This window comes from Dendrobium catenatum, unplaced genomic scaffold (genome assembly GCF_001605985.2).
Source record: "Dendrobium catenatum unplaced genomic scaffold, ASM160598v2 fragScaff_scaffold_295, whole genome shotgun sequence".
NCBI classification, from domain to species: Eukaryota; Viridiplantae; Streptophyta; class Magnoliopsida; order Asparagales; family Orchidaceae; genus Dendrobium; species Dendrobium catenatum.
The window spans coordinates 54,437-79,092 of NW_021318757.1; the positions used below are offsets into that span (position 1 = coordinate 54,437).

The 24,656-nt window shown below is 33.5% G+C and overlaps 1 protein-coding gene across 1 annotated transcript; it reads right to left on the reverse strand.

Moving 5' to 3' along the window:
• Window positions 1-20,677: 20,677 nt before the first annotated feature.
• LOC110096995 lies at window positions 20,678-24,453 on the reverse strand. The gene is made up of 4 exons (XM_020823177.1): window positions 24,240-24,453; window positions 23,867-24,035; window positions 22,201-23,537; window positions 20,678-21,816 (listed from the first exon to the last, which is right to left on the reverse strand). The coding sequence occupies exons 1-4, from the start codon at window positions 24,451-24,453 to the stop codon at window positions 20,678-20,680; spliced, it is 2,859 nt and encodes a 952-aa protein (XP_020678836.1).
• Between the last annotated feature and the right edge of the window lie 203 nt (window positions 24,454-24,656).

The window sequence follows — 24,656 nt, forward strand, 5'->3', positions numbered from 1 at the left end:
GCTCCTAAAGCTTTTCATTTTACTCACCATCCATCTGACCCGGAGATCATTCCCTTCTCGGGCGAAAAGCTGAGCAAGTGTGGCGAAGATTGGAATTTATGCTTGTCGGCTACTCGATCTGTCGCAGACCATACTATGAGGCTCTGTTGGGGGCCATTAGCAAGACTTGGAGCCTAAAGGGTTCGCTGCAGTTACTTTCCCTAAATGATGGCTTGTTCCTACCCTGATTCTCTTGTCAGGAAGATTTTGACATGGTGTGGTCGAGAGGCATCTAGTTCTTGTTGGGTAATCCATTTGTGCTCCAAAAGTGGCATCCAAAGTTTAAACCCATAAAATAAGAATTTTCATCTGTTCCTATTTGGGTAAAAATTCATGACCTCCCGCTTGCATGTTGGAATTCGGAGGTTATTTCGAGTATTGCCAGCAAAATTGGGATTCCACTTGCAGCGGACAAGCTGACGGAGCAAAAGACCATACTCACTTTCGCTCGTATTTGTGTTCTGGTCGACAATCTCACCACTTACCCAGAGGAAATTAAGGTTTCCTTAGATGGTGATGTTGTCAATTTGAAAGTACAATATGAATGGTGCCCTAACCCCTGCGAGCACTGTAAGTCTCTAATGCACTTCTCCTCTTCTTGCCCGATAAAAACAAAACTGTCTTCTGAAAATCAAGCCAATGATATTGCTGGCAAAAGAGGGAGGAGTTTCAGCAGAAAACCTTATAATAGATCAATTTCCAAAAACAAGAATTTTTCTAGACCCCCTACTACCTCTACCGCAGAGCCAGTTCCTAAACTTACAAGCAACAATGTTCATCTTATTTCATAGCCTACTGCCATCATTACTAATGTCATAGGGCAACCTTTGATATATCAACCACACTCCCCTACCTCTCAAAACACCCCCCTAATACAGACATTCCTTTAGGTGATTTGCCTATAACAGAAGATGCTATCGTGGCTGGTATTCCCAACCTCAACTCCCCTCATGAAGCTATCTCCTCTTCTTCCACCACTCAAAATTACAACCCCTCCAAAGATATTATTTCACCCAACAAGTTTGATGCTCTTAACATACTAGAAGAGCAATCTAAACAAATTGATGTCAAAGAGAGCTCAGATGGGAAACCGGACTATACGGTTTGTGGTCAAATTAAGATTTTGGAGAAGGGTAAGCAGACACAATCTAGTGTGGCATCAAAAAAACCTGCAAGGGGGAAGCAGGGCAAAAAACCTCAGCAACAATCAAATTGTTAATGTCATTTCCACCCATGGCGACATGGAATATCAGGGGTTTCAACCACCCTGATAATGTCTTGAGCTGTAAGCGACTTATCAAGTAGTTCAACTTGAATTTGATCTACATTCTGGAGAATAGGATCAACTCAAATTCTCTCCTTGACCCTTTCTTTGAATCCTCTCACTCTTTGTTTGTGAACGAAGATATTTGTCATAACTTTGCCTTATCCTCCTCGGGTATCATTTGGGTTAAGTGGGATGCTTCTAAACTTAGTTTCAAGCCTTCTTTTATTTTGGAATAGGTAATCTCTGGGATTATTTGGGTTGCCAATCAACCTTTGCTTCAGCTATCTGCTATTTATGCTTCTAATAATTCTCTTGAACGTAAGGAGTTATGGGAATCACTTGCTCAGTTAGCTCCTTCTAATGATTTCCCTTGGGCTTTAATTGGTGATTTCAATTGCTGCCGATATGCCTTTGAAAAATCTGGAGGGACTGCTTTAAATCATTCTGCATTGTTAGATTTTAACAATATGATATTTCATAATAGCCTTGTGGATTTAAATTCTATTGGGTTTAAGTTTACTTGGTTCAATCAGCGCACTATTAACCCCATTCATATTAAGCTTGACCGTGTATTAGTGAATGAGGGCTGGCTGAATTCCTTCGCTGATTCCTATTGAGAAATTAAAAGTCCCTCATGCTCAGATCATTTCCCCATCATTCTTAATTCTGGAATGACTGTTCAGTTGCACCAACATTTTCTCTTCAAAAACTTCTAGACCAATTTTGATAAATTATGGGCTCTTCTCTTGGAGGCTGTTTCTAAGCCATGCCTTGGGAACCCTATTTCCCATCTCAGAAACATTTTGAAGAAGCTTAAAAATGGGGTTAAGAGTGAGGTTTGGTCATCTTCTTCTTATTTCTAGGCATTTTGACATTTTGAATGCTAAACACAATGATCAGTTGGCCAAGCTGCAGGAAGACCCTAATAATTTGGTGCTTAATCACTCCTTCAAAGTCAGCACAGTAGAATTAGCTAATGTTAATGCTATGCTTGCCTCCTGGATTATTCAGAGGGCTAAAGTAAATTGGATAAGACATGGTGAGGATGACTTAAAGTTTTTATTTGCTAAAATTAGAATTAGAAGAGGTGGATCTAATTCTGTGGGTAATTTACTTGCTAACTCGCCGGCCTCTTCTAGAGCTGATGTGGTTAGCTCTTTAATTCAGTATTACCAAGGACTGTATAATCCTCCTGCACCTCCAAACCCGATTATTAATTGTTTTCCTACTGGGACTAAGCTGCCTCTATCAGATGCTACCCGTATCACCTCTCCTGTGCTGGAAGAAGAGGTTAAAAAGTCTATTTTCTTGGGTAATTCAAACTCTACACCCAGTCCGGACGGGTTTAATTTCTTTTTCTATAAAATGCTTGGCATATCATAGGCCCATTGGTTTGCAAGGCTGTTAATTCTTTTTTTAATAAATGTTATATGTCTAATGGTGTGAAAGCTACTGCTTTGGCTATTATACCTAAACTCAAAAATGCTTCTAAAATAACTGATTACAGACCTATTGCTTTATGTAATGTTCTTTACAAAATTATTGTAAAGGTTCTTGCTGAAAGATTGAAACCAGTCATGAACTTGATTGTCATGGACAATCAAGCAGGTTTTGTCAAATCTAGAGTTTCTACAGATAACATTTTACTTGCTAATGATATTTTATCTTATGCTGGTAAGAGAAGGGGTAATAATTTTTTCTGTACAAAGCTGGATATCAAAAAGAACTTTGATTCTGTTAGCCGTGAATTCTTGCTTACTAGGCTGCTGCAAAAAGGCTTCCCTATCCTTTTTGTAAACTGGATTAAAGCATGTATCACTGATGTCAATTTTTTTATTCTGCTAAATGGTGCTCTGGAGGGTTATTTTTCATCTTATGCAGGACTTAGACAGGGTTGCCCTCTCAGCCCTTACCTCTTCTGTCTTGTGATGGATGCTTTCTCCAATCTTTTAGAGAGTAGGGGCTTTAGAGGCATTTCTTTTGATAGCTACTCTTTATCCCATCTGCTTTATGCAGATGATGTTTTAATATTTTGGGAGGCCTCTACTGATAACTGTAATAAGTTGACTAATATCTTGAGGGACTTTGCCTATTCCACGGGGCTTCATGTTAACTATGATAAGAGTGCTATCATGTTTCCCAAAAATCAAAGAAACATTCAAGATATTTGCCAAGTTCTTTCCATTCATAACATCATCAACAAAATAACTTACCTTGGTATCCCCTTATCTTTCTATAAGTTGAAATTTGAGGATTACTTGCCTCTCATGGATAGTGTAAACAAGAAAATGAATGGTTGGATGGCCAACCTGCTGTCTTTTGCGGGTAGACTACAATACATTAAGTTCACTATCCAGAATACCATTGCGAATTGGATTAGGGGATCCATATTACCAAAGAACTGTCTACAAATCTATCAAACGAACCAGCTCTATGTTCTTATTTTTTGGTGATTCTATGATTGCCAAAAAACTTCACATGGTGTCTTGGGATAAAATCTGTAGGCCAAAAAATAAATGTGGTTTGGGCATTCCCTCTATTGCTTCCCTTTAGTTTTCATACAAATGTTCTGTAATAGTAGGATGTATAATGCTCCCTCTCCTCTTTCCAAATGGCTTCTCTGTCTTTATAAGTCCCCATGGATGCCCCCTCCAGTTTATGCATCCAAACTTTGGAATTTAATTTGTAAAACTGTTGTGGAAGTGAAACACTGCTTCAACTTCAACATCTCACATCTTGCTCCTATTTATTTGAAATGGGATCATTGGTGTCATAACCACACTATTGCTGAGTTTTTGGAGGGTGCTTATGCGGGTTTCTGTCCTGACATTACAATGAATTGCTTAATTTCTGGCAATCAATGGGTATTCCCTAAGAATTTTCCGTTGAGTTTGAGAACTCTGATTGCTGGATTCAATATAAATGAGATTGATGGGCATTGTCTGCTTTGGAAAAATAGTAGTACTCATAAATTCAAAAACTATATTAGTGAATTTTACTCTGATCTTCATTCCCATTCTTGGCACAAATCGGTTTGGAAAAAAAGAAATATTATCAAGCATTCATTTTTTGTTTGGATGGCTTTAGTTGGTGAACTCAAAACTGTTGATGCTCTTCTATTTGTAATATTTTGGTTCCAGCTAATTGCAGTCTATGTCATGCATTTAATGAAATAGTTTCTCATCTGTTTTTTGAATGTGATTATGGTTTTTTTGTACTCATAGCGGTAATTACTGGATTTGCAAAGTTTTCTTTTTAGGCCCACTATTATGCAAGTTTTTGAATGGATTAAAGGAAAGTACAAGGGCAACAAGAAGGTTAAGAACTTCTTTTTATCCTCATTTGCTGTGTTATATATCACATATAGAAAGAAAGAAATGGTAGAAGATTTGGACATACTTTTAACTGTCATAATACATTGATTCTCAATGTTAAATGGAACATTTCCGAGAAAATTGTCAAATGGGAGAATTCAGTGGAATTTCTGGAATTACTGTAACTTGGTGGGAAGCTAAATTGCTGGTTCAGTTTATATACACGTACAGTCGCTGCGAGCATTTACAGAAGCCTTACCTGGTCAATGATGAAGCTCCCGTGCTGGTTCCCTTGGATGGCCTTCGGGCAAGCAGGGATTTTAGTAATGTTTTGTGCCTTATTATGTATTATCTGTGTCCAGGTTTCGATTGGCTTGGGAGCTCTTTTTTTGGTTGATTTCATTCTACAGGCTACACAGCCAGTTTTGACTCTATGGTTCCCCTTCTGTTTGGCCTACCTGCACAAGAGGTCAATTTTTGTTTTTCTTTCTACATATTTGGCTGATAGATTGTAATAGGTTTTTCTTTTGTTATGCAGTCATTTTTATGCTGATAAGGTTTTGTTGACTGTTACTGGTAAGTTGTGGTAGCAGTCAATTTATTTTATGTATTCCTTTTGATTGAATGAAATGGGCTTTGGCCCCAATTTTCACAAAATATAAATAAATAAACTATAATACAAGAATGTAAACATATAACATTTAGCATAAACTAGAGTAGGTTGTCCTATCAAGAAAATCTTAAAGTGTGTGCTAAGCTTGTGTAGCTTAAATGTTCCTTAAGAGAGTTAATATTTAAAATATCTATAAATTAGATTTGTTTATTTATTATAGGCCAAAGGGACTTATTTATTTTAATTTTAAATTTTAATTTTTTGTTATTTTATTACCAAATTTTGATTTAATAGTTAAGGTCTTTTAGTCTTAAGTTTTATTAAACAATTGTGATTAATAACTCTAACTTTGATTTAAAGTGAACAACCAACAAATCCTTAGGTTTATGAATCTAATGCATTTGTTTCCCTCCATGGGATAAAGCATGAGCATAATGCCTTTGTTTTTCTTTATGATTTAATTAATTTTAATTATAAAAAATAACGGTAGTTAAAGACTATAAATTATGGGAAATATTTATTTAATAAGTCATAGGATTATTAAATTATTGTTTTTATTTCCCCTGAAAGTTATAAAAACGGAACTGTGGAGAGGAATTGAGTAATGTGTGAGCGAATTTTGAGCTTTAATGGGTTTTGATCAGAGAGGCCATTTTTGGCTGTGGGTGGTAGCTGGTCCTTGGTTGCCTGTTGTAATCCTCGTGTTAGGTGGTGGTATGGGTTAGGTGGGCATTTTGGAGTAATAATGGTGTTAGACATTTGTGTGTGGAGGCTTTGTTGGCTCAAGATTGGAGAGGTTCTTGATGGGAGATTGTGGTTTACATCTATTTGATGAGGAATAAATAAGGTGATGGCTTCAGAAAAAAAAGGTGATGGCTTCAGATGCTACTCTGCATTGTGTCTTGGAGTTGACCTTTGCTTGGGAAAGGAAATTTTATTTCTAAATTCATTATGCTTCTTATTTGGGTGAAAAATTTTGAGATCCTAAAGAATGTTGGTGAATTATCCTTGATCCAGAATAAGACCGTAGCCATGTGGGATTTCTATGAAATATTGATTAGTTCAATTTAAAACTAATTGACCTACTACGGATTACATAAGCAATTCTTGTGGGATGGCTGGAAGGCTCGCTACATGTCAGCCATTAGTTGGAAGGATCACAAAAAGTAGTTCTGATGGGCTTGTTGAAGGTTTGTGAGAGTTAGTATGGGTTTCCGATGTGATGATCATTCTCATCCTATACCTTTCATTTTATTTTATTTTTTTATTTTTTTTGAAAATGTACAAATATCATTAATTAAGAAATGAATGATACAACCTACTTTGTGATAGAAAACATATCAAAACCCTAACTTAACAAGTCAACAAAACCTGCAAGAAGTTCACTAGTTAAAAAAATATCCCAAAAAAAGTTTCCTAATAGGGCATAATGAGCACAAAAATATGCAACTCTATTATAATCTCTAGAAACATAACGAAAAAAAAAACATTCAGAAAAGAGATATCCAAATTCTTAACAAGCTTTATCCTCTCTGAAGTCTTCATTACTGGATTCTTGTAACACCTTGATAACGTTCTTATTATCTCCTTCTATAATGATTCATTTTTTATCTTTCTTCCAATCTTGTGTAAAGTTCTTTAAATCCAACATAGCAATCAATTCAAGTAAAGAGATATCCTAATGAATTAATTGTTTTTCATAAGCTATCAACATTCTTCCTTTATCATCTCTTAACACTCATGCTATAGATGCAATATTTGATTACAACAAGGAAGCATCAACATTTAGTTTGATCCAATCATTAGGAGGGTGAAACCAAATATTCAATAGCAGATTTTGCTTATTAGCATCCCATATCAGTTTGATTGGAAACAAGTGAGGTTGTGAAAATTGAGTAAGAATTTGAGCTGCTATCATAGATGTTGACTAGGCAGATTTTCCATGCTTGAATAGATTTTTGGCTTTCCTGTTGTCATAAACAGATGAAACATATAGCTTTACAAATCCTTTATTAACACTTGATACTTTCTTTAAACAACCAAAACAGTCAGACAGATTCAAAAATGTTGGTAATATAAACCCCCATTGTTTGAATATCTCCATCACTTCTTTTAGCTTATTGCAATGAATAGCTATATGTTTCAAATCTTCATTTTCTAGACAGGATTCAGACAAGCTGTGCTGTCTTGTAATCTTCTATGATTCATTTTTTTTTTTTTGAAAAATGCTAAGTAGCAATAAAATATAAAAGAGAGCACCAAATAGCCTAGATACAAGCTAATGTGGGACCAAGCATTTTTTGCTTTCTTCCTTTATAATATTGACAAAGGAAGAAGGGAGTTCGTTGGTAAGAAATAAATCCCACTCAAAATCCAAAGATAAAGCAAGGTTAGCACAATAATCAGCTAACTTATTACAATTTCACCTAACACAATTAAAGATAACATTATTAAACTTACTCAAGAATAAAAGATCATCATCTTCCATGTTCTTACCACCATTCTTCGGTATGCTATACAATTGTTGAAGAAATTCTAGAACATTCTTATTATCTCCTTCCACAATGATTCCTTTAACATCTTGTCTCCAATTTGTACAATAATTCTTCAGTGCTTTGAATGCTAATAATTCCATATTTGCAATATCCCAATGTATTTCCTTCCTTCCAAAAGCAAATATAAATCTACCTTTATCATATCTTACTACTCCACCAACTCCAGCCATATAATTATCTCTAAGAGCTGCATCAATGTTAATTTTGAACCACTCAGGTGGAGGAGGATGCCAATAATCTAAAAGCAGTCCTTCGGACTGATAAGCATCCCAGTGATCTGAGAGATAAATTCCTTGTTTTGATGAGCTAAAGAAGCTTAAAACCGAAACATCTATCATACTAATATTGTTTCCGATTTTACCATGTTTCACTTTGCACCTATTATTCCAAACTGTCCATAATAGTATAGCATATAACCTTGCTGTCAATATGTTGTGCTCAGTTAAATAACTGATATGAACAATGAAATTATTCCAATTGTAGAATTTTGGAACTAAGAATCCCCATTCATTTAATACTTTAGAAACTTTTACCAGTGTTAGACATGAAGTAGTAACATGTTCCCTGTTTTCAACCATGCCACAGCCCATAGGACACAGATTATTACCTGAGATCTTTCTTCTAAATAGAAACTCTTCAGTAGGTGCCGCATCCCTACAAAGCCTCCATAAAAAAAGCTCCACCTAAGCATTAACTTTGAGCTTATGAATCCATGTATAAGAATCTTCCGTCAAATTGAATTTCAATTTGTCTTCTGTAAGCATTACTGATAAAAATTTACCCGTGAGCTGCATTTTTAACTCCATTTTATCATGAGTGTCATTGCGGCTTATCTTCAAATTTGTAATAAGCTTTATCAGTTTTTCCCAAAGCAAAATTCCAATTTCCTTAAATCCCAGCTTCCATTCTCTAGGAAATAATCAAGAGTAACAATCTCCTCTTCACCGCCTTTAACAAAGGTTGGCCATTTCTTAGATTTTTATCCAGAATCCAAACATCCTTCAAAACATTAATGCTTGAACTGTTTGCTATTTTCCATCTAACAAACTTTTTTAATTCTTTCCATCCACTGTTAATAATCTTCCAAGTGCTTGAACCACCTTTAATTTCTTCCTTATTCCACCATTTCTCTCCATATTTAGCTATCAGATTTCTATTTAACAAAGAGTTTGGATTCTCAATTAGACTCCAAGCAAACTTAGCTCTGATAGGACCGGTTCTAGTAATAGTTGATTGAAGTCCCCATCCTCCCATTTGCTTCGGTGTACAAAGTAAATCCCATGCTACATAGTGCAATCCGTGGCTCTCGTCCATTTTATTCCAAATGAAATCTCTACAGCATTTTTCCAAATCATTCAAAGTTTTTACTGGGACATGTGAGTGAGAAATTAAGAAAATCGGTAAAGAGAGCAGGATAGATTTTACCAAACACAGTTTTCCCGCTAAAGAAATAAATCTATTTCCCCATTCATTGATTTTTTTAAAGGATTTATCCAACATAATTTGGAAATCCTCCCTTTTTAGTCTTCTTAACGCCATTTTGATTCCAAGATAATCAATTTCTTCCACCACTTTAAAAGCAAACATCTTTGTAATTCTTCTTTTTCGTCTCCTCTTCACTGACTTTCCAAAGATCAAAGAAGATTTTTGATGATTAATGTTTTGCCCAGTCCATAGACAGTATTCCTTCACAATACTCTTCAATTTCTTCAATTTTTTCTATTTTGTATCCAAGAACAACATCACATCATCTGCATACATAAGATGTGTAATTCTAGGCGCTTTCAGCCATACATTTATTGTAAGAAAATTATTGCAAAGCTTCCACCAACATTATAATTCCTTAGGAGAAATCTTAAGTCTTTTCAGCCATTTTAGATTTATACCAACTTTTTGATTACTTTGATAGGACACCGCTTATGCCAAGGATGTGATAGATTTTCTAGAGTTGTAAGAGATTAATTCCAAACTATCCTCTTTTAATTAATTTGTATTTTGGATATTAAGTATCATTTGTACCATTTCTTTAGAAAAGTAACTCTTCAATAATGAAATATCCCAAATTCCTTCTTCATTATGAAGAGAAGCCACAAAATTGTCATGAAGTTTCAGCATATTGCAGGTTGATGGAAATTTGTACAAGAAGATATTAAGAATCAAGATATCATCAGTAATACTTATTTTTAAAACATTACATACCTGCCATTTAATTATAGGTTTCAAAAAATGTGCTCCATCTTTAACAATGCACCATGAGGGAGATGAATTCCTTTTTATATCTTCAATAAAAATTTCTTCTCAGTGCATAGCCTTTAGAATTCTGTTTAAAGTGAATCTTTCTTTTGAATGAAATTCAAAGCTACCTGAGCTATTAAAGGACATTGACTTTTAGCTTCTCCTTAAATACTAAGACCTCCCATATTTGTTGAAGTACACAATATACTCCATGATATATAATGCAAACCTTGCATTCCTTGTTCTTGTGCCATAAAAAATTTTGATAAAATTTGTCAATATCATTAAGACAATATAGGAAAATGTTCCATTAATATCAGACTTTCCGACGGACAATTTTACGACGGTAATATTGGCACATGACCGGCAGAAGTTTTGCCGGTAATTTAATGTCGCATTATCCGGCGGATGTTTCGTAGTTAATATATCGTCGCACATTCCGCTGACAATTCTTAGTTGTCCGGCGCATATTCCGTCGGTAAAGATTGGCAGAATTAATGGCGTATATTATGTCGGCTTACTTAAACTTAATGAATCCTTTCTGGCATCTGATTTGCTGATTGTTTAGTTTGTGGATACAACGCTGAAAATTGCATCGGTTATAGCCCTATTATGGCCTTCACCAAAAGAATTCTCTTATTTCTTTCTCTCTCGCATTGGAGGATTGCTGAACGTCTGAGAGCTGTGCCGATGCCACGGTATCACCCCTCGCCTCACTCAAGTCCCAACGCCCCAAAATTGTCCTCTCTTCGCTCAAGCTCGCGAGCTACCCTGACGTCCAACCGAGGAGCACTTCTTCATAGCATATGAGAGCTCCCCCAACCGAACCCTCGCCTACTTTAGCCAAAAGCAGCCCCGAATGCCACCGGTAAGGGAAGGTATTATCTCATCACCTTGAGTTTGAATGTTCTTACTATACATTTGCAATAGTAAGGTATATTGGAGTGTAATTTTTTTAAAAAAAATTTTTAGTGAGGGGATTATGATTTTGGATGATCAAGTCATTAATAAAATACACATTATTAAGAGTTATAGTGAAATAGATGGGGATATTATTAGTAGAATTCAAGTTGGATGGTTGAAGTAGAGGAATGCGTTGGGCTTGTTGTGAGATATAAAAGTCCCCCTCAAAATTTTTGAGAAATTCTATAAGGTGGTGGTTAGACCTAAAATTCTTAATGATGCAGAAAGTTGGACATAAAAAGTGAAGCATAATATTAAGTTAAGTGTTCCAGAGATGATGATGTTGAGGTGGATGAGTGGCTTTACTTTAGAGATAGTATATGTACATGAAAAGGTTCGAGTAGCTCTAGTGGAAGATAAGATTAGATAGAGTCACCTTAGTAGGTTTAGTCATATAAAAAGGCGACATTTGATGTCCCGATTAGGAAAGTAGATGTACGTACTAGATTAAACCTGATTAGCAATAGTTATTGTTAGAATTTAAATTTTGTTTTGGATAGTTTTCTTGCTTTTTAATATATATATATATATAATAATAAAATGCATTGGGCATTGTTATGTGGACGTAAAGGAATGCATTGGGCGTTATTGTGTGGACGTAGAGGAATGCATTGAGCATACTTAATTATAGATATGACATGAAAATAACATATATGTTAGAAGGTTGGAGTAGCTCCAGTGGAAGATAAGATTAGAGAGAGTCATCTTGGATGGTTTGGTCACTTAAAACAACGGCCTTTTGAGAATGCTAAGACTCTTTATATTTTTCTTCAATAAATATTACAAAATTATCTAAAATATCCATATTATATATAGGTTATATTATGGATATTAGAACTTAAAGAAGTTGGATGCATAATCGATTCGCGTAAGGACAAAAGATATTAATGGATGAGTTCATTAGAGGGGTGAATATTTTCATTCAAACAGCTTCTTAACTACCCTGCTTTACCTCAGATAGAAAGTTTCATTTCCCATATTCTAAACATAAAAATTAGGTGCACTTAAGCCCAGATGATGTAACTGTTAATCTACACCATTGAGAATTCATGCCAGAATATTAGTATTGGATTTCTCATGGTGAGTATTAACTATATTTCAATTCTCAATGTGGCCAATAGACAAGTGCTAATATAGATGAGGAAGAAAATATTGGACCTAATCTTGAGGACTAAATTCATGATGCAAGTGGAGCATAATTTGAACAATATACATAAGAGTCACCTAATAAAGACCAAATTTTTATAATTTATTGTATACTTCCCAACAACCAATATGGAAGGGATACACCACTCTCTCAAAGTTATCTATTTTTATTAAGATGTTAAGCATCAAGGTAGAATATAATATCCATCGTGAATATTTTAATCAATTCATTGGACTGCTCAAAGAAACCAATCTGGCATATAACATAATTCCTACCAATTTATATCAGACTAAAAAGTTGGTTTTCAATGTTAGGTTGACATACACAAATATAGATTATTGTGTTAATGGATGCATGTTTTTCTATAAAGATGATCAATCAGAGATTGCATGCTGTTATTATAATGCACTAAGATTTAAATCAAAATCTATCAAGAAAAGAAAGTTGAAGGAAGTACCAGCAAGTAGGTTATTTTACTTACCCATAATTCCTATACTACAAATGTTATATGCATCCATGAGATCTACTACATATATGAGATGACATAAAGAACATATCTCAAAAGAAAGTTTCATTACATATCCATTAGAAGTAGATGCCTGGAAATAATTTGATCATACACATCCTATTTTTACCTCAAAATCAAGAAATATAAGATTAAGTTTATGCACATATGTTTTTACTTCATTTAGATAGTCTGCTTCACCTTACTCATACTGGCTCATGATACTCGCACCATACAATTTTTCCTAGAGTTTTGTTTGACAACTCCTTATATATTTTTAACGCTTATCATTCTAGGGCCACATAATCCAAAAGGAAATATCGATGTATTATTACTATTGTTAATTGATTATTTAAATTTATTATGAGAAGAGGGAGTGAGTACATATAATATCCACTCAAATAAAACTATATTCAGAGTGCAACATTACTTTGGAAAATTGGTGACTTTCTCGCATATGAAATTATCTCAGGTTGGAACACCTCTGAAGAATTAGCTTATCCAAATTATATGGAATATTTAAAGTCATTCACTTTAAAGAATGGAAGGAAGAACACTTGGTTCAACTGTTATCGCATGTTCTTACCTACAGGTCATTCTTTCAAGTGAAATAAGGATTCTTTTATTAAAAATAAAATGATGATGTCGTAGTCTCCTCCAAGACTAAGTAGTAAAAAAATATTTAAAAAGAGTAAGGTCCATCCCCACAATAGTGGATTCTCTAATAATAGATGATTATAAATTGCCAGGGTATGGTGTCAACCACAATTAAACTAAGAAAAGTATTTTTTTGGTCATTATCATATTCGAGGATAAACTTGATTAGATATAACTTAGATGTGATGCATATAGAGAAAAATGTCTTTGATAATATATTAAGTACAGTCATGACACCAAAAATAAATAAAAAAAACAATATAAAATAAGTATGGACTTAAAGGAGATTTGTTGGAGGAAAGTATTAGAATTGAGGGATGGTGGAAATGGAAAATTTTTCAAACCAAAAGCTCCTTTCACCTTGAATTTAGAGTAGAGGCGAGCTATTTGTGAATGGGTGAAGACTCTGTGGGTGCCTGATGGATATTCTTCAAATCTAAGTAGATGTGCCTATATAAGAATTATGATATTATTTGGTATGAAGAGTCATGACTGTCATATTTTTATGCAATGTCTACTAGCAACTAGCTTTAGTTATCGGCTGGATAAAATTTTAATTCCCTTTATCGAGTTTAATATATTATTCAAATATTTATGCTCTTCAAACTAAATATATAGCCCTTGATTCTTATAGTGGATCATATCCCTTTCATTTTTTATAAACTTGAGAAGATATTTCCTCCAGCTTTCTTTGACTCTATGGAGCATATGCTAGTGCATTTATCATATGAAGCTAGAGTTGGTGAACCAGTTTAGTATCAATGGATGTATCCTTTTGAGAGGTATTTAAATAAATTGAAGAAGGCTTCTAAAAAAAAGCACATCCTGAAGGATCAATATACGAAGCATATTTAATGTATGACACAACCCATTTTTGCTCTTATTACTTTAAAATAGTGTCATAATTGTTGTGAATCTAATTTCAGGGAATAGAATTTTGATGATAACAAATACTTATGTTTCTCTATGACTGCCTTGCCTACTAATATTTCATATCCATAAGATCAAACTACAATTTGAACCAGCTCAAGGTTATGTAGACTAGGTCTGAGTCAGTTTATAATATTTTATCTTTTCTTGAGTCAATTATAAATGAAGTGATTTCTGATTCTAAGTAACCTTACACACACACACTTGGGAGAATTTTTTTTGACTAATTTAGAGTTTTCTATTTTTTCTCACATCGTCTGGGATGATTTAAAAATTGGCCTGGATGATCAATTAAAAATAAAAAAACTAATTAGGGCATCCTGATTAAGGCAACCATCATTAAGACCATCGTCCTAGATGATATTCGTATCGGCTGGGACAATAGGCTCAAATCAGAAAGAATCACCCACTAGATCTATTTAGGTATCTTTTATTTTTGGATATTTCCCAAGACATGTGGATGATGCAATATAATTATACCTAAATTAATTTAGTAATTAAAAAAAATAAATAAGGTTTGATTGCTCAATCATATTATACTGGACGATCGCAGGATCTGCCAGGACGATTAGTTCAAAAACCTTAGTTATTTCTGGATAATCAAACATCAGTTTGCTTCTTTTCAGGGCAATGCACTAGACGATATACACTAAATTAAACTAATTATCCGGGATAATCATGAGATCGACCTGGATGATCAAGTTATTTTTCTTTCGTCCAGACATCCATTCAAGGCAATATTCTGGATAATATTTAATAACTTTTACTAATCATACATGATGATATACTATTGGTCTAGACAATATGAATAAAAACCTTCTGATCATCCCAAATCATCCTAGTTGATTGAGCTAAATTTATACTGATCATACAGGACAATATTTATATTGCATCATTCAGGATGATAAAGTCAGTTTGTAGCAATTAAGAGCTATTCTGAAGTATACCTATATAAGACCACTTATTTTACCTAAGAGAGTATCTTTTGCTACTGTTCTGACCTTAGAGAGCCTAGATGAGAGGGAGAGCAAGGGACAGAGGGAGAGGATTTTATGAGAGGGAGTTTATGAGGGGTTTCACAAAGGTTGCTCCAAGCAAAAATCAGTCATCATCTTCTCTGGTCATCTTCCCTAGTTCCTTGAGGGTTCTAGAGAGGTCTACTTCAGCATCTGATTGAGGTTCTCTACCCTCTTCAGGAGGAAGTAAAAGGAGTTGAGTTCTCTGCCTGCTTTTGTAGGAAGCAAAAGGAGTTGGGTTCTCTCCCTCATCAGGGTTGGTGGAAAGGAGGTTTGTAAAGGCTTCTCTGCTTTGCTGTGGGGGCAAAAATAGAGATATTATGTTTAGTGCAATACTTAGAGGAGAGGCACCAGGGAGTGGATGTAGGTTAAGTTTACCAAACCACTATAAATTTCTGTGTTCTTTATTACTGCTTTCGCATTTAATTTATGTATTTTGATTTCTTTGGTGAACTTTGGTTTAAGTTTGTGCTTTTGCATAAAGTTTTTTTTTTTTAATATCTATTTACATCCCTTTTGATTAGCCTTGGGACTAGTTCATTAGGGCTTAACATCCCTGTCAAAATTTCAAGTGGTATTAGAGCGGGATTCATAAAATCCAATTTTTAAAAACTTTTGAATTTTGATTCATGGCTAACTTTGGTAATTGTAATACTATGGAAGGATATTATATTACACGACCACATTTATTTGATAATATTCATTTTATTTTTTTGGAAACCTCGCATGTTTATGCTTTTACAATCGATTGATTATCATATGTGGATGCTTGTTAAAGATGGTTATTCACCTCCTTCTCGTGAAATTAATGGAGTTAAATCTGAACTTCCTTTTACTGAATGGACATTTGAAGAACAGGATTTAGCGTAACTTAATGCGAAATATTTGAACTATTTTTTTTGTGCTTTCAAATATGAAGATTATATACGTGTTTCAACTTGTACAACTAGTAAAGAAATTTGGGATAGATTATGTATTATTTATGAAGGTATAAATGAGGTTAAGCGATCTAGATTGAATATTATATTACATGACTCTGAACTTTTTGTATGAAACCCACTGAATCTCTTTTTAACATATATACTATTTTTACTCAAATTATCACCTCATTGCATGCTTTAGGAAGAGAGCTAACTAATTATGAAAGAGCCAATAAGATTTTGAGATGATTGCCTTCTTATTTTGATGCTAAGATTATTATAATTACTGAATCCAAAGATTTGAATACTTATTTTGTTGATAACTTACTTGGATCACTCATTGCTTACGAGCAATAGTTGAACCAAAGAAAACTTGATGTCGGTGAGAAAAAGATAGAGAAAACTGTGGGGCTAAAGGCTCATAATATGGATGCAAATTCTTCTGGGTCTGAAAGCGGTGATGTTTCCTTCATCACTGGGTAATTCAAAAGCTTTCTATGAAAGAATAACAAGTACACCATAAGTGGAAAAAAAGGTAAGGATAACAAAAACTTTAAAAGTTCTTCTTATCTTATTTGTTATGAAGGCACAAAGCATAGACATGTTAAAGCTAATTATCCTATACTTAAGGATCACTCAAGAAAAGAGAAGGGTGAGTAGAAACAAAAATACATGAAATATAAGAAGCAATACCAAAAGGCATTCTGGGCAGATTCTGCATTTGACTCCTTTAAGACTAAAGCAGAAGAGGAGATAATAAATTTGTGCTTGATGGATGATCATCTTGGTCATTCTGATCAAGAAGAGGTATGTGAACTAATCTATGATCAATTACTTGAAGTTTGTGAGAATATTCATGCATCATATAGGAAACTTAAGAAAACTCATGCTAGTCTGAAATTGGAATTTTCAAATTTATAAAAAGAGCATAAAATTTTAAGTAAAGATCACACTCAACTTTATAGCAATCACATGTATTTACTTGATGAGTTTGATGAATTGAATAAAAAATATTCTGAATTGATTGTTGAGCATGATTCTTTAAAAACATCCTACACCTCACTTGAATCTTATTTTAAAACTTATATTGAATAATCTGAGCATAAGGAGCACTATTTGAATGTTAATAATGCTAATTTAAAAAGTGCTAACTTGAGATTTAAAGCTAAATTGAATGCACTTGAGATAAATTGGAATACATCTGCACTTGATCTAAAGCTAAATCCTAGGAAAAGACATTATAACCCAAACAATTAGTAAATCATTTTTTTGGAGTAAGATATTTTTTATGTGGCATGTTAGGACACATTTCACACACTTACACTTTTCATCATAGCACACATTAGGTGTGGCGATCCAAATTGCATGATTCACAGCATAACACACTTACATTGCATTCTTCTTTTCATAACACACTTACTCGCGACTCTTCATTACATAAACTTGCTACTTAATAAATTTTGATTCGCATATTTATAGTTGATTGTTGTTATTTTTTATTCTTTCTATTCTAATTTTGAGTTAGTTTTTCATTTCTACTATTATTTTATAGTTGTTTCATCTCTATCATTTTTTTTGGTTATTAGTTTTTCTTATTTTTGGTTATAGTTGAAATGATATTTTATGTCTTATTTTTGTTTTTGATAATTTGTAGTCAATGTTTTATATCCCTTTATCTATTAAAGAGAGAAAACACCGTTGATTGTTTCTCTTCCTCTAACCTCTTTTAGTGGTGTAATTTTCTTTTCTAATTAAAAGTCTATCTGAAATTAACAATTGGACTTTTGATTGAGATATTTTATATCTTGTTATAGTAATCTATCTTATATTTATAATGTTCAAAGTCTTTATATTACTTTCAAGTTTTCTCGTTATCCTATCATTGCATTTACCATATAATATTGATTCTATTTTGTGGTTTGTTCTTCCTGATATTAGAGAGTGAGTTTTTCTTCTCTAATATTGAGAAGATATACTCACAACTGAGAGTAATTAAGAGTTTTGAAAAAAGATCTAGCTTGCAAAAAAAAGTGGTCAATAACGCCAAATCTAAAGATGTGTAATGACGCCAAATTGAGAATTATACATAAAGTGTATCAAAAATCAAAAGACGTGCAAAGTGCGCCATTCAATTAACAAGAGGCATAAAATGAGTCCACCAAAAGCAAGTTCTCTTCTCTTTCAAACTTTTAAAACTTAGAAGAATTCATGTGTCATTTGATATTTTGAAAGGCTTAATTTCAAATTTTATGAATGTGACAAATTACTTTGATATATTATTCTATAAGATATTTTTTTGAAACCAAGTCTTGAATGGATCTTTTTTTCTTATTCAATTAGTTTTTATGAGTTAGGTCTTTTGTTTTCAAAAGTTAATTTTGTCCTGAGAGAAGTTCGAGCTAGGGTTAACAGGATCAGATATTCTACTATTTTTAGATTTCGATGATGTTAACTTATTGATCTTACAAGTCTTTAAAATCAATCATATGGAGACTTTGTCATATTCATGCTTTGATTAAAAAAATAACCTTATTTTCATTCTTCTTCTTTTTTTTTTTACTTTTTCTTTTTTGGTTTTTTCCACTTTTTTTGCAATGTCAAAAGGGGGAGTAGTATTTAAGTTGTTTTCGTTATTTTTAATTATTTGCCATCATAAAAAAGGGGGAGATTGTTGTGAATCTGATGTTAAGGAATAGAATTTTGATGATAGCAAACACTTCTATTTCTCTATGACTGCTTTGCCTACTAATATTTTAGGTCTTCAAGATCAAACTGCAATTTGAACCAGCTCAAGATTAGGTAGACTAAGTCTAAGTCAGTTTGTAATCTCTTACCTTTCTTGAGTTAATTGTAAATGATGTGGTTACTAATGCAAAGTAACCTTGTACATACACACTTGGGGGAAATTTTTTTGACTATTTTAAAGTTTTTTATTTTTGGTCATATTATCCAAGACGATTCAAAAATCATCCTGGATGATCAGTTAAAAATAGAAGCCCTAATTAGGGAATCCTAGTTAAGGTAGACGTCATTAAGTGCATCGTCTTGGATGATATTTGTATCATTCAGGATGATAGGCTCAAACCAGAAAGAATCAGCAGCCAGATTTATTTAGATATCTTTTATTTTTGGACATCATCGAAGACATCATCTTGGACGATGCAATACAATTATGCCTAAATTAATCTGGAAATTAAGGAAAGTAATTAAAGTTTGATTTCTCGATCATATTATCCTGGACGATTGTAGGATCGGTCGGGATGATTAGTTCAAAAACCTTAGTTTTTCCTAGATGATTAAACATCGACCTACTTTTATTCTTTTTTTTTTTTTTTTTGAGAAAATGCATATAGCAATTTTATTAAAAAAAAAAAGTTATATAAAAACTATTATGTGATTGCTCCACAATCACATTCCTCCTTTAGTAAAGAAAAAAAAAGGAGGAACCTTATTGCTAATAAGATCATCCCAAAAGAAATCTAAAGAGCAAGCAAGGTTAGCAAAGAAACCGCTAACTTATTGCTATTTCTATGGACAAAATGAAAAATAACCTGATTAAACTCCGAGAGAAAAGAGAAGTCCCCATTGCAATTTCCTCCATCTTCAGCAGGTTGCTTATTAAAGATTTTTTGGACAAGATCAATAATATTTTTATTATCACCCTCTATGATAATACCTTTGTAATCATATCTCCATTCCAAAACGAAAGATTTAATAGACAATATTGCTTGCATCTCCATTTGTGCTGCATCCCAATGCTTATTTTTCAATCCAAATGCACATAAAAATCTCCCTTTATGATCTCGAAAGACTCCTCCAATTCCTGCATTATAATTGCTCTTGACCGATGCATCTATGTTTAATTTAATCCATTCGGGAGGAGGAGGAAACCAATGATTGGATAGCTGTGAAAGCTAGTTGGTTTCCCAGTAATCCGAATTTCTATTGAATGATGCTTCAGCCATACTTAAAGCATTTGCTGCTATAGAAGTGGTGCTATCTTCCTTACCATTGTGAACAAACATATTCCTGTTAATCCAATTTAAAAAGACTACAAAATAGAATATGTTTCCAATAAAAGGATTAGTATTTGCCAATATTTTCAAAGTTAAATAACAACTTTGAAAAGCATTAAAAATAGGAATTGAGAATCCCCAACTTCTAATGACATTAAGAACATTTTCCAGCTTTTTGTAATTCACCATGATATGAATCTCATTCTCTGTAGCATTCAAACCTCTTGGAAAATCTTCATTATTGGACAGTTTTTTGTATTTCAAAAAGGCTTTTGTAGGAATTGCATTAATTCCAAGTCTCCACCAAAATAAATTCACCCGTGGTCTAAGCTTAAGCTTATTCATCCAGCTCCAGTTTTGGTCTTCCTCTCTCTCCATATTGGAGTCCATAGAAATTAAAGATGAAATAGATTTCACTGAAAATTTGTATTTGAGTTCCAGCTGATCACCTCTATTTCATGAAAAATTTGAACATTTTTTATGATCTCAATCAAATATGGTCAGAAGAATAATTCCAGTTTATTTGTATCCCATTCGCCTCTATCAATAAAGAAATCCAGATTTTGAAAATTCGGTTCTATGTTATTGACAAATGTTGGCCAACTGGATATAGATTTATCATAAATCAAAACATCATGAATAATGTTTATATTGACTCCTGTAGACACCTTCCATCTTAAAATGTCTTTAAGAGCTTTATAACCATGATATATAATTCTAATTGATGGAGAACTTTGTTGTTTAATCTGAAAATTCCAAAGTTTATTACCATATTTAACTCTCAAAATTCTGTAGGGTTGAGAATTAGAACCAGAAATCATCTTCCATGCATATTTTGCCCGAAGTGTACCAGCCTTGGATGCCATAGAGTGAATACCTTGCCCTCCCATTTTAACAGGTTTGCAAAGAACATCCCATGATACATAGTGTAGTCCCTTACTACCATCAGATTTATTCCACAAAAAGTCCCTACTCATTATGTCTGAATCCTTTAGTATTCCCACGGTAACTAAAGAATGAGAAATGTGATATATTGATAATGAAGATAAAACAGATTTTAGAAGTAAAATATTCAAATGAAGGAAATCATTCCGTGAAGCTTTTTTCAACGCAATATTGATTCCCAGATATTTGAGACTTTTTTCAACCTTGAAATTCAGAATTTTAGCCAATCTCCTACCTCTCCTTTTGTGGACCGAATTCCCCAATAAAATAGAGGATTTATGAACATTGATCATTTGACCTGTCCATTTACTGTATTGTTCCAACATCTTTTTAGCTGCCTTCACCTTTTTTCTATTGGCTTCCAAGAGCAGTAATATGTCATCCGCATACAAAAGAAGGGTAATTTTTTCAGCATTAGGAGCTACTTTGATACCCAATTCCTTCCTACTGAGCATAACTGCATCCGAGAGTAGTTGAGAACATAATATGAAAAGGAATGGAGATAGGCGGAAACCTTGTCTGAACCCTCTTTCAGCTTTGATCCATTCAGTGTTGTTACCATTAATTATAATAGAAAAGTTGGAACCAGTAACACATTGAATAAGACAATTAGCAAATTTATCAGGGAAACCCAAATTCTTCAACACTTGGATAAGTGTAGACCATCCCATACTATCATAGGCTTGCTCTATGTCTATTTTTATAGCCATAAGTCCTTTTTTAGATTTAGAAAATCTAAATTTGTTACAAACTTCTTAGGTTAATAAAATATGTTCTGAACCAGTTCTGCCTTTAATAAAAGCAGATTGGTCTTCAGAAATAACTTTAGGAATAAGACAAATAATCCTATTCAATAGCATCTTTGCTACCAGCTTGTAGATTGATATACAAAGACTTATTGGTCTAAAGTTGGAAGGAAAAATCGGGTTTTCAGTCTTTGGTATGAGGACTACCAAAGTTTTTTTCCAACTAGGACTCATATTACCTTGTTCAAAAAAAGAGCTAATTGATTTCCAAACATCTTCTTTTATAATTAACCAAAATTTTTTGATAAATGAGCAAGATATTCCATCAATACCTGGAGAGATGTTGGAATCAAGGTGTTTAACCACTTCTTCAAGTTCTTCTTTCCTGAATTCTTTAGCCAAAATTTTTTTGTCCACTTCATTCAAAATGTTGAAAGGTTTTGGCCAACCTGTCAACAAGCAATCCTTCTCCTTCCATTTGTTTTTGAAAAAATCATAAAAGATTTTTTCAATTTGACTTTGATCTTCAGTAACAATTCCATCTTTATCCTTAATTTGATGAATCCAGTTGGAGTTCCGCCTTCCAGTTTCATATAGATGGAAAAATTTAGAGCTTGAATCACCTTCTACCAACCATTTTGTCTTAGCTCTTTGCCTCCACCATGTGTTAAGCCGAGATAAATTAATATTCAGCTCATGAATTTTAGACTTCAGCTGCTGTAGCTTATTGTTGGACAGCCCTCCAGCTTCTGCTTCTTCAGTTTGCAAATCAAAATTTTCTTTTAACAGATTTTCCTTTAACACCATCAAATCCTGATGTTTTGATTTACTCCAATAATAAAGAGCCTTTAACACTCTTTTAAATTTCTTGTTCAAAGCATTGACTGGATCTCCATTCATATTTTTATTCCAAGAGCTGTTAACAATTCCAGTTGCTGCAGCATATGAAGACCAAACTTCTTCATATCTAATCTTTGAATTTTTCCTATATGCAGGATTTATAAGATTTAATAAAATGGGGCAATGATCGGATGCTAATCTAGGAAGGTGTTTTATAACTGGATTTTGAATAGTTTGTAAGGCTATAGAATTCAAAATACATCTATCCAATCTTTCCATGATTCTAGCTCCTCCTATCTTATTATTACACCAAGTTGGACCAATGAATTTCACTTCATGTAGATCAAAAGAGCTAATAAAATTTCTCAAATCTTGAACCCCTTGAGAGAATTTGAATTTTTTACCTCCTTGCTTGTCTTCTAGAGCTAGAATACAGTTGAAATCTCCACCTATGATAATTGGTAATTCTGAATTAGAAATATCTTCAAGATTTTTCCAAAGGCTTCTTCTCTTATATAAATCATTACTTCCATAGATAGAAGCAATGAGCCAAACCCCTTTATTGAAGATATTAAATACTCCCACAATAGCTTGAGATGAGTTCACCATGACTGAAAAGGAAGCAAGATCCTTCCTCCAAAAAACAATAAGTCCTCCTGAAAGTCCTTCTGCAGGAATTAAATAATAATCCCATATGTTGCCAATGAACTTCTCACAATTTTTCCTATCAAAGGAAGAAATCTTCATTTCAGAAAGCCCAGCATAGATCAAATCATTCTTCTTAATGCATTCCTTCAAATAATGGGAGGCTTCTTTTTTCCTAGCCTCCCTACAGTTCCAAAAGATTATTGAAGTCATATTTGACAAGAACAGGGATTGCTCCCTTTCCTACCTTTAACAATGCCTCCTCCTTTAACTTCCATGAACAGGGATTTCAGCTCTTTTTGTAATTTGAAATCTGATTTATGATAGGGAATACTTGAGTTCGCTAGTAATCCCTCAGGATTTACCAGAGTTCGCAAGCAACCCTTCCCATTGTTGTCTTCTGAATGAGGATCTTTATTCTCCCGGAATTCAACTGGAAGTTTTCCATTGGATTTATCTTCTTCTTCATTGACTTCTTTAATTATTTCAAATCTTTTAGTTGTCATAAATTACTTAGAATTAACAGTAACCATCTCATCTCCCTTGAGAGGATTAATTTTAATAATTTCAGCAATACAGTCTTCACCATTGGGTTCATCTAATTCATTGTTATGTATTTCCTCTTCAAGTATACTGAATCTGTTTTTCAACATAACTTCAGAGCTTTTATCTTCCTTGAAACCTATGGCATTATTGATGGAATTTGAAACAGAATTTTGAAAAACTTCTATTTCAATTATTTCAGCATCTTCTGGTGTAGATTTTGTTTGCGGATGAACATTTGAACTTCCAGATTTCTGCTTATAAAAACTCTTCACGACATTTTTATTTTTCCTGAATTTGACCTGTATCTAAGGTCCTAATTCATCTTGATTTTTGGAAATACCTCCTTGTTCCATCCTCTTCTCCTTAACATTTGTTGTTGCAGTTACTATTTTGGAGGAAGCATTATTTATCAAAGTGCAGTTGTTCTTCAAATGGCCTAGTTTACCACAATGGTAGCAAAGAGAAGAGATCTTCTCATATTCTACCTTTTGAAAGGATCTACCGTGTAATCCTTCTATCCAAATTCCTTTAGGAATTATTCTATCCAGATCCATGCTAACACAAACACAATCATACTCTCTCTTTCCCAATTTAAGAGAGTTTCTATCAAGATATATAGGCGTTCCTATCTTGGAAGCTATCCGACAGATGTTATGTTCATCCCAGCAGTGCAATGGTAAACATGGCAATCGAATCCATATAGGAGCTGTAAGTCCTTTAAGGGTTCGGGTGAAAAGTTGGGGGACCATTTGTCTAG